The sequence below is a fragment of the Sciurus vulgaris genome, assembly GCF_902686455.1.
Source record: "Sciurus vulgaris genome assembly, chromosome: 13".
NCBI lineage: Eukaryota > Metazoa > Chordata > Mammalia > Rodentia > Sciuridae > Sciurus > Sciurus vulgaris.
The window spans coordinates 71,692,337-71,706,581 of NC_136474.1; the positions used below are offsets into that span (position 1 = coordinate 71,692,337).

General features: G+C 41.6%; 1 protein-coding gene across 4 annotated transcripts in view; it reads left to right on the forward strand.

The window, feature by feature from the left end:
* The first annotated feature begins 5,999 nt into the window (after positions 1–5,999).
* The window catches only part of KATNAL2 (katanin catalytic subunit A1 like 2), an 84,430-nt gene continuing 76,184 nt past the window's right edge, over positions 6,000–14,245 (forward strand). For 3 of the 4 annotated variants that reach the window (XM_079108782.1, XM_079108785.1, XM_079108786.1), the window contains exon 1: positions 6,000–6,124. In XM_079108782.1, coding sequence (XP_078964908.1) covers positions 6,074–6,124 — 51 coding nt within the window. In that variant the 5' untranslated portion in view covers positions 6,000–6,073. The remainder of the gene's footprint in view (positions 6,125–14,245) is intronic. The other variant, XM_079108788.1, reaches the window with a different exon arrangement.

Here is a 14,245-nt window from a genome sequence, read left to right on the forward strand (position 1 = left end):
ACTCTATCCATACAATGAAATATTACCCAGTCATAAAAAGGAAGGACATTCAGACACATGGTAAGTTGTGGATTCAGCTCGAAGACAATATGCTAAGTGACATAATCTTGTCACAAGAAGATAAATACTGTATGATTTCACTTCTAGGAGATACTTGGAGTAGTGAAATTCACAGAGATAGAAAGTAGAATAGTGAGGGCTGGGGAGATAGCTCAGTTGGTAGAGTGCTTGCCTCAGAAGCACAAAGCCCTGGGTTCAAATCCCCAGCACCACCAAAAAAAAAAAAAAAAGGTAGAATGGTGACTGTCAGCAGGCGAGGGAGGGAGGCCTAACATACGTCACAGACCATGTCGTCAACTGACGTGCTGTCGCCCAGGCTTCGCTGTTGGATTTACAGAGCCTGGGGAGAGGAGAGTTAGTATAATTCTTAAGCCCCTAGGATTTTCACAATGGTAAACGAACTAGCCTCTAACAAGAGTTCACCTTTTCCTTAAGCTTTGAACCAGGCAATAGCTTCTCCCTTCCAGCTATGAAAAGTCCTTGCTGACTTCTGCTCCCAGCAGCAGATTGTTTCATTTACACGGAAAACCTGTTGAGCATGGCCGCACTCCTCAGGTGTCTCAGCAAGACCTTCCAGACACCTTGCTGCAGTCCTACATCAGCTCTTGTGGCTCCACCTTGCACTTTTTAATTAAGGAGCTGGCTCCTTTCCTAACACCTAACGGACCCACCTCCACTAGTTTCTTTTCTTCTGCATTTTCCTCATCTCTCTCAGCCTTCATGGAACTCAAGAGGTTTAAGGCCTGCTCTGGATTAGGGTATAACTTAAAGAAATGTGGCCATTTTGCACCTCTGAAATGTTCCGGGGATCAGCAATAAGGCTCTTTTGCTTTCTGAGCTCGAAGGCGTAGCACTCCTAACTTCCTTTCAAGGACTTTTCCTTTGAATTCATAACTTGGCTGCTTGATGCAAGAGGTCTGCTTTGGGAAATGCTTTCCTCCTGAGCTTAATCATTTCTAGTTTTTTTTTTTTTTTTTTTTTTTTTTTTGCGGGGGGGGGGGGGGGCCGGGGGCGGTGCTGGGGATTGAACCCAGGGCCTTGTGCTTGCAAGGCAAGCACTCTACCAACTGAGCTATATCCCCAGCACTGTTTGTTTGTTTGTTTGTTTACTTAAAGTGAATGAACCATGACTCTTTCTTTCACCTGAACACTTACCATATGGGTGAGGTGCCCAGATGGGGTCCAGGTTCTTTGCCTCCTGAATAAATAATTGAGCAAGACACTAGAGGAACAAGCAAAGCTAGATTTACTGAAAGTGAAAGAGAAAGTAACAGACTGTGTGGGGGTGGGGTAGGGAGGAGCTCAAGGCTCTGACTTCTGAACAAATCTTGTCTTTTATATACCTTGATCCTCTCCCAAGAACCTTATTGAAGATCTTACCCCATTTTTTCCCAGTGGTTACTTACTTTTGGTACTGGGAATTGAACCCAGAGCGCTTAACCGCTGAGCCACATCCCAAGTCTTTTTTATTTTTTTAAGGTTTTTGTTTTTTATTTTGGGGGTTACCAGGGATTGAACTCACGGGCCCTCAACACTAAGTCACATCTGTAAGGAATTCGGCCTCCCCACCACCTGTCAATCTGCGCTCCACCCGCCTCTTCTGTTATAGGAATTTCCGGCTTACGCTGCCCCTATAGTCTTCCTGCCTCCCACAATACGTTCTAACATGTCATTGGTCCATCAGTCAGTCTGTAAGAATTCTCCTCTGCGATTGGTTCCTCCCAGCCTGCGAAATTCCAATATCTGAGAGAAACCATGCGCCATGTTCTCTCTTTTCTTCTTTCCTTTTCCCCCATCAGACATGAATCATCCGCATAAAATAAAGTCCCTTGTGTGAGACCTCGTGTCTGCCAAGTGTTTTTCTGGGAGCTATCGCCGAGCCACAATTGCCCCTAACAACATCCCCACCTCTTTTTTATATTTTATTTAGAGACACGGTCTCACTGAGTTGCTGAGTGCCTTACTGTTGCTGAGACTGGCTTTGAACTCGCCATTCTCCTGCCTTGGCCTCCCCAGCTGCTGGGATTACAGGCATGCGCCACTATGCCTAGCTGCCCTTTTTATTTTTTATTTTGAGACAGGACCTTGCTAACTGCTGAGACTGGCCTCAAGGTTGTGATCCTCCTGCCTCAGCCTCTCAAGCAGCTGGGATTACAGGTGTATGCCACCACACACTGCTGCTAGTTTTATTTTTGCCTAATTAGAATACAGTTTCCTTTGGTTACTTGATTTTGCCTGATTGGAATCCAGAACCTGTGGCGGGAGTTGCCATGTGAAAAACCCTCTTCTGCTGGAAATTTTCATGGTAATGGGACTTACCTAAACAGAGACAGGATGACACATCCCCCTGTTTTGTATTCCAGCTGGTATTTTTCTAGTATCCTGCCTCCACCATCTTGATGTCCCTAAACTACTTCTTTTAGAGGCCATTGCAGGTTGTTAATTGACTTAATTTCAACATTTTGGTGTCTCAGGGAATAAGTAGACCCTGAGGAGAGACAGGGAGGGGCCAACTAGAGAAGCAGTCAGAACACACAACACCTACTGATTAGATTCACTGCCTTATCTGGGCAGGACTGGTGCCCCCAAACCATTAGATAAACATCAAAGATCACTGATCACAGATCACAGATCATCATAACAGATAAAATAATAAAGAGAAAGCTGGAAACATTTCGAGAATTGCCAGATTGTGACACAGAGACACAAAGTGAGCACATGTTGGAGAAATGGGTTCAATAAACTGGCTCACCCCAGGGTTGCCACAAAACTTCAATTTGTAGAAAACACAAATCTGCTAAATGCAATTAAGTGTGAAATACCACAAATACTACAAAGCGAGGTATGCCTATAAATCACATAGTACATTATCTGGTTGTCTGGCTATGTGTGTGTGTGTGTGTGTGTGTGTATTTATTTATTTATTTAGACCAGGGATTGAACCCAGATACATTTAACCACTGAGTCATATCCCCACTCTCCCCTTTTTTTTTTTTTTTTTTTTTTTAAATGTGAAACATTTAATTTAAGACTTGCTAGGCTGGGGTTGTGGCTCAGTGGTAGAGTGCTCATCTAGCATGTGTGAGGCCCTGGGTTTGATCCTCAGCACCACATAAAAATAAAACATAGGTGTTGTGTCCACCTACAACTAAAACAAAATATTTAAAAAAATATTTCCACTACAATATATAAAATAGCACACAGTGTACACTATAGTTGCCAGGTTTACTTTTCTTTCTTTCCTTCCTTCCTTTCGTTCCCTCCCTCCTTCCTTTCTTCCTTCATTCCTTCCTTCTTTCTTTCTGAAATTGTAAGTAACATTGTGGTTAAGACTTGTATCTTCACCCTTGAAAAAGTCTACATTCCATCACAGTGATGTGTGGTCAGACTTAACAGCCCCAACTGTTAAACACTTGGATCAAGTCATAACCAGTTTTATCTCAGAAGGACTCTGTACACATTTATAGATTCAAGAACCTTAATAGTTTACCCAACAATTCATTAATATACAGAAATATGCATCATGAGAAGCAAGAAGTATCACCCACCCTTCTGCATATTAGCAAGTTGTCACTCCTGAGCAACAGGGCTCACATCCCAGAGGACTGTGGGCAGTCACTTTTGTCATTCGTCCTGAGTGAAAGATGGAATGACTGAAGCACAAATGCAATATATTATAAGCAATCTCTTACAAAAAAGTACAAATTCAAGCAAAGTTCTTCACAGAATTTCCTACAAAACCCCATAAGCTCTCTCTCACACTATCCGGCGAGCCATCTGGGCATCTTTGGGCATGATGGTGACTCTCTTAGCCTAGATGGCACACAGATTTGTATCATCAAATAAACCCACCAGGGCCGCTTCACTAGCCTCCTGAAGGGCGCCAATGGGTGCACTCTGTATCGGTTTTGAAATCCTGGGTGATCTCTCTCACTGACCCCTGGAAAGCAACTTCCGGACGAGAAGCTTGTTGGATTTATGGTATCCTGTAATCTCTGGAAGTGCCCTGTCCGCCGCCTGTAGTGATGAGGTTCCTCTACCCTGCCGGTAGGGGGAGCGCTTTCCCCCGCAGCCTTGGTGGCAGGCAGTTCCGTGGGGAGGCTTTTCCACCAGGGGACTTACGAGGGATCTGCTTGGTTTGGACCATTTTGTCTTACTCAAAGCTGAAGTCTTAGGCCACTCCACCTCCGACCCAAGCTGCCCCAATGAAGACCCCTAGCCGCTAAGCTACTTCAACCAGCGACCAAACAAACCACTTGCCCTCCAGCCCTTTCTACTTTTTATTTTGAAACAGGATCTCGCTAAGTTGCTTAGGGTCTCATTAAGTTGCTGGGGCTTAAGATCTTCCTGCCTCAGCCTCCAGAGTTGCTGGAATTACAGGCTTGCACCATCACAGGCAGCATAGCTGTTTAATAAACTATTGCTATTATTACAAAAAAGTAGTCAATGATTTCAAAATAAGTCAACTTGGAATAAAGTAACGATCGTAAAATGCACAGTGAAGTCCTATAAAGTTGTACAATTAATTTGCATTAATAATTATAATTAAAACTATAATACTCGGTGGGCTGCCCCGCGGGCAGACGCAGCGGGGCAAGTTCGGAGCTGCCCAGGCAGTGCTCTAACCCCGTGAACCCGCCAGGTGTCCGCTCCCTATGACAGGCAGCAGGCGGGCTAGTTTGCCCTGCAGGCTGACTCTCACCTAGGTCCTCAGGCTGCCTATGACCAGCACACCCTACGACCTCCTGGGGCTCCTTCCTTGGCTGTAGGGCGCAGGACACGTCAGTGGGAGAAGGAAGGGGGCATGACAGCACTCCTGCTGTCAGTCTGCGATCCTAGCCAGCCATTGGTCCACTTGTCAGTTTGTGCTTGGCAGCCATTGGCTTAATCCCTAGCCCGGGAATTTTAACTGCTCAGCAATTGGCCCAATCATCATTAGCCCGGGAAATTCAATTACTTAAGCGAAGCTTTCTCTCTCTCTCTCTCTCTCTCTCTCTCTCTCTCTCTCTCTCTCTCTCTCTCTCTCTCTCTCTCTCTCTCTCTCTCTCTCTCTCGTCTGGGCACATTTTCACTTTTCAAAAACAAGTGTCCAATTTTCATAAATAAAAAAAAAAGATTGTGAAACACTCTATAGTTCAATTTCCCAGTTAGGAAACTTTGGACTACTGGCAAAAACTGTTTTAAAAAAGTAGAGGTAGAATGTGTTGAGAAGTGAATAAAAGGTGAGGAAAGAGAAGTGAATGAGAGGGGATCCAATTCAGCAATTATGAGAGCCTTTTTTTAGTTTGAGGAGACGAATATTTTGAATCTCAAGGGGAGAAAATGGATGGAGAAGGCTGAAGATAATGATGATGGTTTGGAATAGGATTCACAACAAGAGACGAGAAAGCCATTGAAGTCGTGGATCAGGAAGGGAGGGGGGCGGGAGGAAGGGAAGGAGGCAGAGTCTGTTTATGCATTCCTGATGAAAGCTTTGCTGATGCAAAGGAAGTTGGAGAAGGAGGGAAAGTTCGAATGCACCGTTTGCTTTCTTGAAAGTCCCTGACGGCCAAAGTGTTCATAGCAGATTCTTGCAGTGGGGGCCATGTAGGGACAATTTTAAAGAAAAGGAGTAACTTCAAACCTTTACCCTAGATGGTGGTGGCGGGATGTCAACATTTAGTCATTGAGTCACAAAGGCCTGCACAACTACCAGAATGAAATTTGGGGTAACTTGCATTTTAGAGAAACAAAATAATTGCAAACCCCGCCCCAGGCTCTAGCAATCATCCTCTCTGTCTTTTGATTGGCAAGAACCATGCACAAGCTCTAGAAAAAACTTGGTTTGACATTGATTGACGCGCTACAGAATCCGTCTGTGGCCAGTGATAGGCTGAGCTGTCTGGGCTCTACCCAATCCCCAGAGGGGCGGGCCAGTTAAGCGTCAGGTTTCCCCGAGCCGCATTTCTGCGATGTCCTTACTGGTCAGTGGCTGGCTCCTCTCCTCCCTGCTCTGGGTCCTAACATATGACTGATGGAGCTTTCTTACCAGACCCTCAAATTCACGCACCAGGCGCGGGAAGCGGTAAGGAAAGCACACGTGGGAACAAAACAAAACAAAACTGTACCGGGAAATGTTCATCCCTGGTCGCCGCAAGCCGGTTGGCGTGTCTCCGGTTGCTATGGCGACAAAGTCCACTACGCTAGTGGCGCCGGCGCAGTGAGAGGCCCCAGGCCCCACTGTTAAAGTCCGCGGCTGGGCTTGAGGCGGTGATGGGGGAGGGCTAAACCTGGGCCAGAGGCGGGTTTAGGGGAGACAAAAGGGATGGCAGACTCCGCTTGTGACATTAAACGGGGTTCCGAAGGGGCGGTACTGTTAGCCTGGATGTCGTCGTGGGTTTGGGGAATGGTCCAAATGAAGTCGTCGAAAGGCCCGGAACCACTGACCTGGAATTAGAATTCTGGATTCTGGTCCCGCCTCCCCACTGCCAGCTAGAGACCTTAGGCATTTAATTTTCCTCGGGGGGCCTCCGTTTCAACATTTGAAAGCAAGGGAATTCGACTCTAATTCTTTCATATGAAGATTACAGAACTTTACAATAACTTCTGTGGCTTCCTGTGGTTTGTATCCTCTACTACCACCCAGCAAACTTTCCAAAGATGACATAAATTGAGAACATGCTATATACGTCAGCACTAGGGAGATAAAAACAATGCTTTTGGGGTGGGGGAGGCAATGAATACAATTAGAAGTTAAAATACTGGACTGGGGAGATAGCTCAGCTGGTAAAAGTGCTTGCTTGCCTCACAAGCACAAGGCCCTGAGTTCGATCCCCAGTACTGAAAAAAAAAAAAAAAAAAAAAGTTAAAAAAGAAATTCAGATTTACTAGTTTGGGATGGGCTCTGTACATCAGTATTTATTAAAAACTCATGGGCTCTGTACATCAGTATTTATTAAAAACTCAATAGGTGATTGTAATGCGTAGCCAAAGTTATGAACTCTAGAATCTTCTACCTTTACAAAACCAATAATACAAAAGATAAAAATAAACAAAACAAAACCCTTCTATTTGGCATCCCCCCTACCTACCAACCTCTCTCTGGTTTTCTCCAAGTTCTTGAAAAAGTTGGCCATGCTTCTCTTTCTACTTTCTCACCTATGAATTGTTCTTAAGCCCTTTTCAATCTGAGCCTAAATTTCCTGCATCAGAATCTTTTTGGGTTGCCTTTTAATAAAGAGATTCCTGGGCCTCACCAAGATTTACTGAATCAGAAACTCTGCCAGGGCTGGGGAGATAGCTCAATTGATAGAGTGCTTGGCTTGCAAGGCAAGGCCCTGGGTTCTATCCCCACTACCCCCACCCCCACCCCCCCCAAAAAAAAAAAAAAAAAAGAAAAAAAAGAAACTCTGTAAACATGCACTCTGAGTTTGAAAACCCAGTTTTAAATGGTCTCCTACTTTTCATGACTTCGGTACTATTCATATACCAAAAACTCCTCCAAGCTAACTCTAGACTGGACTTCTTTGCTGGGTCCCAGGAGCATGTCCTGGAAGATGGAAGATGGAAAGGACAATGAATCACCTGATACTTGACATATATGTCTATTATCTGTGAATATGTCAAGTCTCTGCATCCTAACTTGTTCAATACCTAATTTTTAATCTTCTTCTCTAAAACCTATACTCTTTCCAGTCTTCCCCGGTCTGGGAATGTGAATCCATGATACACCCAATTGCTCAAATCAGAATTCTGAGTCATCTGAGGCTCTTTCCTCCTAGTCCTTCCCCGCCATCTTTTACATAAGGAAGACATCAGCAAACCTAATTGATTCTACTCCTATAATGTAATTTTAATAATTCATGTTTCCACAGCTGCCATCCTGATCTGAGCCGCCATAATCTCTCATGTGAACCACTTCAATACCTTCTTAGCGAATCTCTATTGGGTTTTGCCTCTCTCCAGTTTCTTCTTCAGCCAATGATCAGAGTATTCTTCTTAAAAAGATGTCACTCTATAGATAGGATTTTTTTTTTCTTTTCTTTTCTTTTTTTTTTTTGGTGGGGGGATACTGGTGCTTAACCACTGAGTCATATCCCCAGCCCTTTTTGTTTTGTTTTGAGACAGGATCTCACCAAGTTCTTTAGGGCCTCCCTAAGTTGCTGATACTGGCCCTGAACTTGTTATAATCCTCCTGCCTCAGCCTCTCAAGTTACTGGGATTACAGGAGTGGGCCATCATGCCTGGATAGATAGGATTTTTTTTTTGGGGGGGGGAGGGTATGGCGATTGAACCCAGGGGTGCTTAACCACTGAGCCACATCCCCAGCCCTTTTTGTACTTTATTTAGAGACAGGGTCTCACTGAGTTGCTTAAGGTCTTGCTAAATTGTTAAGGCTGGCTTTGAAGTCATGATCCTCCTGCTGGAGTCTCCCAGGTTGCTGGGATTACAGATGTGCTCCACGGCATGTGGATACACAGGATCTTTTTAATGGCTTTCCATTATGCTTGGGATGAACCACAAACCCTGACAGGCCCTACAAAGTTCTGCAATGATGTCCCACCATGTGCCTCCAGGCTGTCCCCTCACCACTTTCCATTTTGCTTCCCAGCTCCAGTCACATCTCTGGCACGTCTCTGAACTCCATGTGGTCTGCACCCCACAATTGAGTATTTAATTGTGTTGCTTGTATCTAACAGACTCTCAAACAGATTTCTGAAAACTTGAAGGCAGAGATCCAAACCTTATTTTTTGTTGTAGTCCCTAGAGGTGCTGAGAGCAGTTTAGGTATGCTCACTGATGGCAGAGTCTCTTGGGGTCAAGTGAAAGGAAGTGTGCTGATTAGGGATCTGGAGAAGGGAAGAAGACGGAGGTGGAGAAGGTGAGCCTGTGAACTGGATTTATAGAGAAGCTATATCAGTTCTTGTAGTAGAATTTCTGGAATATTTCCTTTTTATTTGATTAATTTTTATTGTTTCAAATGATTTATTTATTCCTTTATTGTCAATTTTATTTTTATTTTTAACAAAGTAATGTCAGCATATTGTTTAAAATTTTAATAGTTCAACAAAACTGTTTTAAGAAATGACTCTCCTGCTTCCCTCACCCTGCCCTCAATTGCTGTTCCCCAGAAGCAACCAATTCACCTCTTCCAGCAGCTGCTTTTAAGAAACACGCTTATACTCCTAAAATTTGCTTTCTCATTCTGTTAGTCTCCCCACTTGTATGAAGGATGAGCACTTAGCTGTCTTTGACCTCCCCCACCCTCTCCCTCCTCCCACCGTGAACACATACTTCCCTTCCCACATTCTCCCAAGAAAGAAATTCTATCACAATTTTTCTTAAATCAGTTTTCATTACTTATATTAACCTGACCGTGTAAATATAATTTACAGCTGAGCTGTATAGACACTGTGGTTTATTTTATTTTTTATTGAACTCAGGACAAGACTCAATCATATCTTAACAAATGCCTTATTTTTTTAGCTTAGTTTCCTATATATTTAATACCACTTCATTCCCAAACTTTCTGACAGAACTATAAAACTCCTTTCAAGATGGCGAAGCTCATCAGATGATTTCCAAGTTCCATTGTTTTCCCCCTTGATAACATCCTGTCTGGATCTCCCACACCCTCTGCTGTGCAGAGTGGTTGCTCCATGAACTAGCTCTACAATTTTCTTCCTGAAAGTTTCTTTCCTCTTTCCTGTGTTAGAAATTTCATTTCCTTAGTTCCATCTTCCTCCTTTTCCTATAACCCTCTTTTAGTGATCAATCAATAACTGCCTGAGAAAAGATACCTGGGAAGTAAAGTACATATACAAAACTCTAGTTTCCTCTTACATTTTTTTTTTTAAACCAGGGAATGAACCCAGGGGTACTTAACCACTGAGCCACATCCCCAGACATTTTATGGTTTTTATTTTGAGATAGGGCCTTGCCAAGTTGCTTAGTGCCTTACTAAATTGTCAAGGCTGGCTTTGAACTTGCAATCCTCCTGCCTCAGGCTCCCCAAATTGCTGGGTGATTACAGGTGTGGGTCACTGCGCCCAGCTCCTCTCATCTTGACTCATGGTTTGGCTGAGAATAATATTCTGGGTTGAATTAATTTCGTCTCAGCTGGGAAGAACTTGCTGCATTACTTTTGCTGGGGATTGAACCTAGAGCTTTCTGCATTGGAGGCAAGCACTTTACCAACTAAGCTACATCCCCAGCCTGCTGCATTATTTTTTAACTTCCAGTATGATTGTGAGAAGTCTGTTGTTATTCTTTCTCTTTTTCTGTAAAAACTTTTAGAATCTTTTCCTTAACATCCTTGAGTTCTAAATTTTTATAAAGACATGGCTTATTGAGGTTCTTTTTTTCATTCACAGTGCTGGTGTGAAGTTAAATGTCATTTAAATCAAGGGCATTTATGCCTTCAGTTGTGGAAAAAAATTCTTGTATTATACCTTTAGATAATTTTCTTCCTTTTTTCAAACCCATTTTTTTTCCTTTCTGGAAGTCCTATTCACTTAATGTTTAACTTTTAAATTGGGCTTCAATAATGTTGTTTTTTATTTTGCCCCTCTTAGCCTTTTTGGTTTGCTTGTCAAGGTATTTTCTCAACTTTTTATTTCATTTTATTTTTAAATTTAAAATTTCTGCTATGAGCCAGACCATGTGGTGCATGCCTATAATTCCAGCAACTCAGGAGGCTGGGGTAGGAGGATCTCAAATTTGAGGCCAAATTGGGCAACTTAGTGAGACCCTGTCTCAAAGTAAGAAATAAGAACTGGGAAGGGGGCTGGGGGCTGTGGCTGTGGTTGTGGCTCAGGGGCAGAGCCCTTTCCTAGCATGTGTGAGGCACTGGGTTTGATCCTCAGCACCACATAAAAATAAATAAATTTTTAAAAAAAGGTATTGTGTCCATCTACAACCAAAAAAAAAAAAAAAAAAAAAGAAGAAGAAGAAGAGCTGGAAATATGGCTCAGTGGCACAGTGCTCCTGGGTTCAACCCCCAGTACCCACACACTCACAAATCAGCTATGATATGTGATATTTTTTCCAGACTTTTTAAATTAATTGACTGAATGTTTCTTTTTCATTGTATCTTGTTCCTGCAAGATGCTGTGGTTTCACCTATCTCATTTTATTTAGATATTTATTGTCTACTGAGTACAAAGAATCATACTAGGTGCTCTTTTATGGGATGGTTCCAGAAAAGTGAATATTTTAAAAATTGACTGATGTACGATTCACATCTAAAAGATGACTCTGTGTGTGTGTGTGTGTGTGTGTGTGTGAGTGTGAGTGGTGCTGGGGATTGAACCCAGGGCCTTGTGCTTGCGAGGCAGGCACTCTACCAACTGAGCTATGTCCCCAGCCCTAAAAGATAACTTTATTGTTTTTTTGGTTGGTTTCAAGTTAGGTGTTTGTCAGTTATGTGTTTATATATTCAAATTTCATTTTAAAGTGGTTATTTGTTTGAATTTGGGAGGGGCTGGTCAGCTGAACCTGGGAAGGAATGGTGGTTAGATACTTTTGAATTCACATTCCGGTTTTCACTTAACATTAGGTCGATATACATTAATTCATTACTTCATATAAAAGCCATTATTTGTGCCCTTTCTCTAAAACATGGCGCTGGTGTTGGAGCGACCCACCTATGGAAGCAGACGCTGTGACTGGTGTTAGGAAATCCCTCTTCCCTTGGCGTTCATGGTTCTTGTCTCCTAGTTTCCCCCTTTTCTTCCTGGTCTCCCTGATGAACTTCTCTCTTTCTCTGACCCTTTAATTCTTGTTCTTTAGGCTCTGAGTTTGTTTTTTTTTGGCCAGCCCCTTCACTAGTTTGATAAAGCACCCCTCCTTGATGTAGCGAGTAGATGTCATCCCATCATCCTACTCTAGGAAACTATAATTGGATATTTATTTACCTGTAGGTTCTTTCCTCAGTGGACTATAAGTTCCTTAAGGGCAAGTTCTCTGGCAAGTTTTCTTTTCTGCAAGTGCATTGATCTTGTTTTTGCAGGACCTCCCAGTTTTTAATATGTATTTAAAACCTGAGATGTTTTGAAAATTCAGATTCTGATTTAATAGTTTTGAGGTGGGGGTTGTGATAATTAATTTCAGGTGTCAACTTGATTCCAGATCTCCAGAATCCATATCCATGAATTCAACCAACCATGGATTGAAAATATGTGAAAAAAGAAATCGTGTCTGTACTGAATATGTACAGACTTTTTTCCTTTATTCATCAAACAATAAGTATCAATAGTATACATAGCATCTATATTACATTAGGTATAAATAATCTAGACATGACTTTAAGTATACATGATATGCAGTTACATGTAAATACTATGTCGTTTTATGTCAGAAATTTGAAATCCACAGATGTTGATATCTTGGGGGACTCTGGAACCAATCCCCTTGGATATTAAGGGATGACTGTGTATGTATATAAACAAATATATCTTCCTGGTTCCGGTCTCTCTCAGAACTCTTACTAACATAGGTTTGTATCACAAACACCGCGTAATACTGATGTCGTCGGTGTCTTTGGGTAGCAAAGATCTGGGAAGAAGGACTTTCTCTTCCAACATTTAAAATTTAGTGTTTGGACTGCTCCTTCTTGGCTGTTGGGTGCACAGTGGGTTTAGCTGTGACTGGATTGTTTTCCTCCAGGTTTTCTTACTTGGAATCAATCTGGCACCATCGTGTGTTTTGTGAGACCAATTCTGAGAATGGGAAGCAGAGGGGAAGGGCCAAAGTTGAGGCATGCTGATGGGACTTAGGGTGCGATCCCTGAAACTGAGTGGAGGATATGGGGAGAAGGGATGTAAAGGGGACAAATAAAACGCAGTGTCTTACAAGTGTCCAAGACAAAATCTGGGCAAAAGAATTAACTCTTGGAGAGAAATGGAAAAGACATGTGGATCTTGGAAGATAATTCTGAATATGCAGGGAAGGACAGGGTCTTTGCAAAGTTGCTGAGACTGGCTCTAAACCTGGAATCCTCCTGCTTCAGTTTCCCAAGGACTAAAATTGAAGATTTTTCTTAGAACATCATTTGTCATATTCATTTGATCAAGAATTTGAAGATTTATATGTGATAAGAACTTCACTATTTGAAGACTTCACCATTACTGAATATGAAAGGGGGAGTCACAATTCTCAAATGAATATTTATGGGCCATCTATAAGTCCTAATATGAAGTGTTGTTCTTTAAATTATTTCCAAACATTGTTCTATATTGAGTAATTCAGTCTTGAAACTAGCACTCTTTGAGAGAAGCTTTGTTTTTATTTGATTCAGGACAAAACTTGGTTAATAGTTCACTATAAAGGATTAAAAGTTGACTTTTGTGAAATATTGATTTTTTTTTTCTTTTTAGGTATAAGTATTCTCAGTATGCACAAGTATTAGTTACCATAGTATGTGGTTAAAATTTCAGTTATCATTGTATTAACTGTAAATAGTTATATAAATTTTGCTACTAGCTTTTTAGTTCATAAATTATCTTGCAAATAAAAGATGTACATCATCAAAAACAAATAAAATTTAGTGTTTAATTAAGAAGAGACTATATCCGATCTGCATATCTCTACCACTTTCTTTTTTTCAGCCTGAATGCAAGAAGCTTCTCAATGCCGCTCTAGGTCCAAGCAAGCTGTGAGGAGCATTGCTTCACAGTGTTTTTAATTTGACCACACAATTAAAAATAAACAAACAGTAATTGGCATCAATGCACAGGAGTGGTTTTTGGAAAGCTGAGATTGATGTATACACTCATGTACACACAAATAATCTTGAAACAAAGTCACTTTTATATATTCTTATGTGTTATTGTAAATGCTCTTCAAAAGTTGCAACTTGGCCTAGGTTAAGCCTTTTATATTAAAAAAAATATTTACTATAAGTATTTGGTAATTAATGAAGTGGCTGACTTGTTTTGAAATGAGTGTTGTTAAATGCCTGAGCTTTTATTAATTGCATGGGCCCCTAAAAAAAAAGCAGAGTAATTGAAAATTTAATTACATCAGTGATTTTCTTCAAAGAACTGAGGCTTATTAAACTTTAAATGTTCAAACATTTAAGCAACTATTGAAATACCAATAGCTATAAACAATGTGGAGTTCTAAATACTAATTAAACAAACTCTAAATCACTGTAAAGCTAAGCTGAATTTTAAGTAACTCATGTTTTAAGTGCTCACTTCTGAAG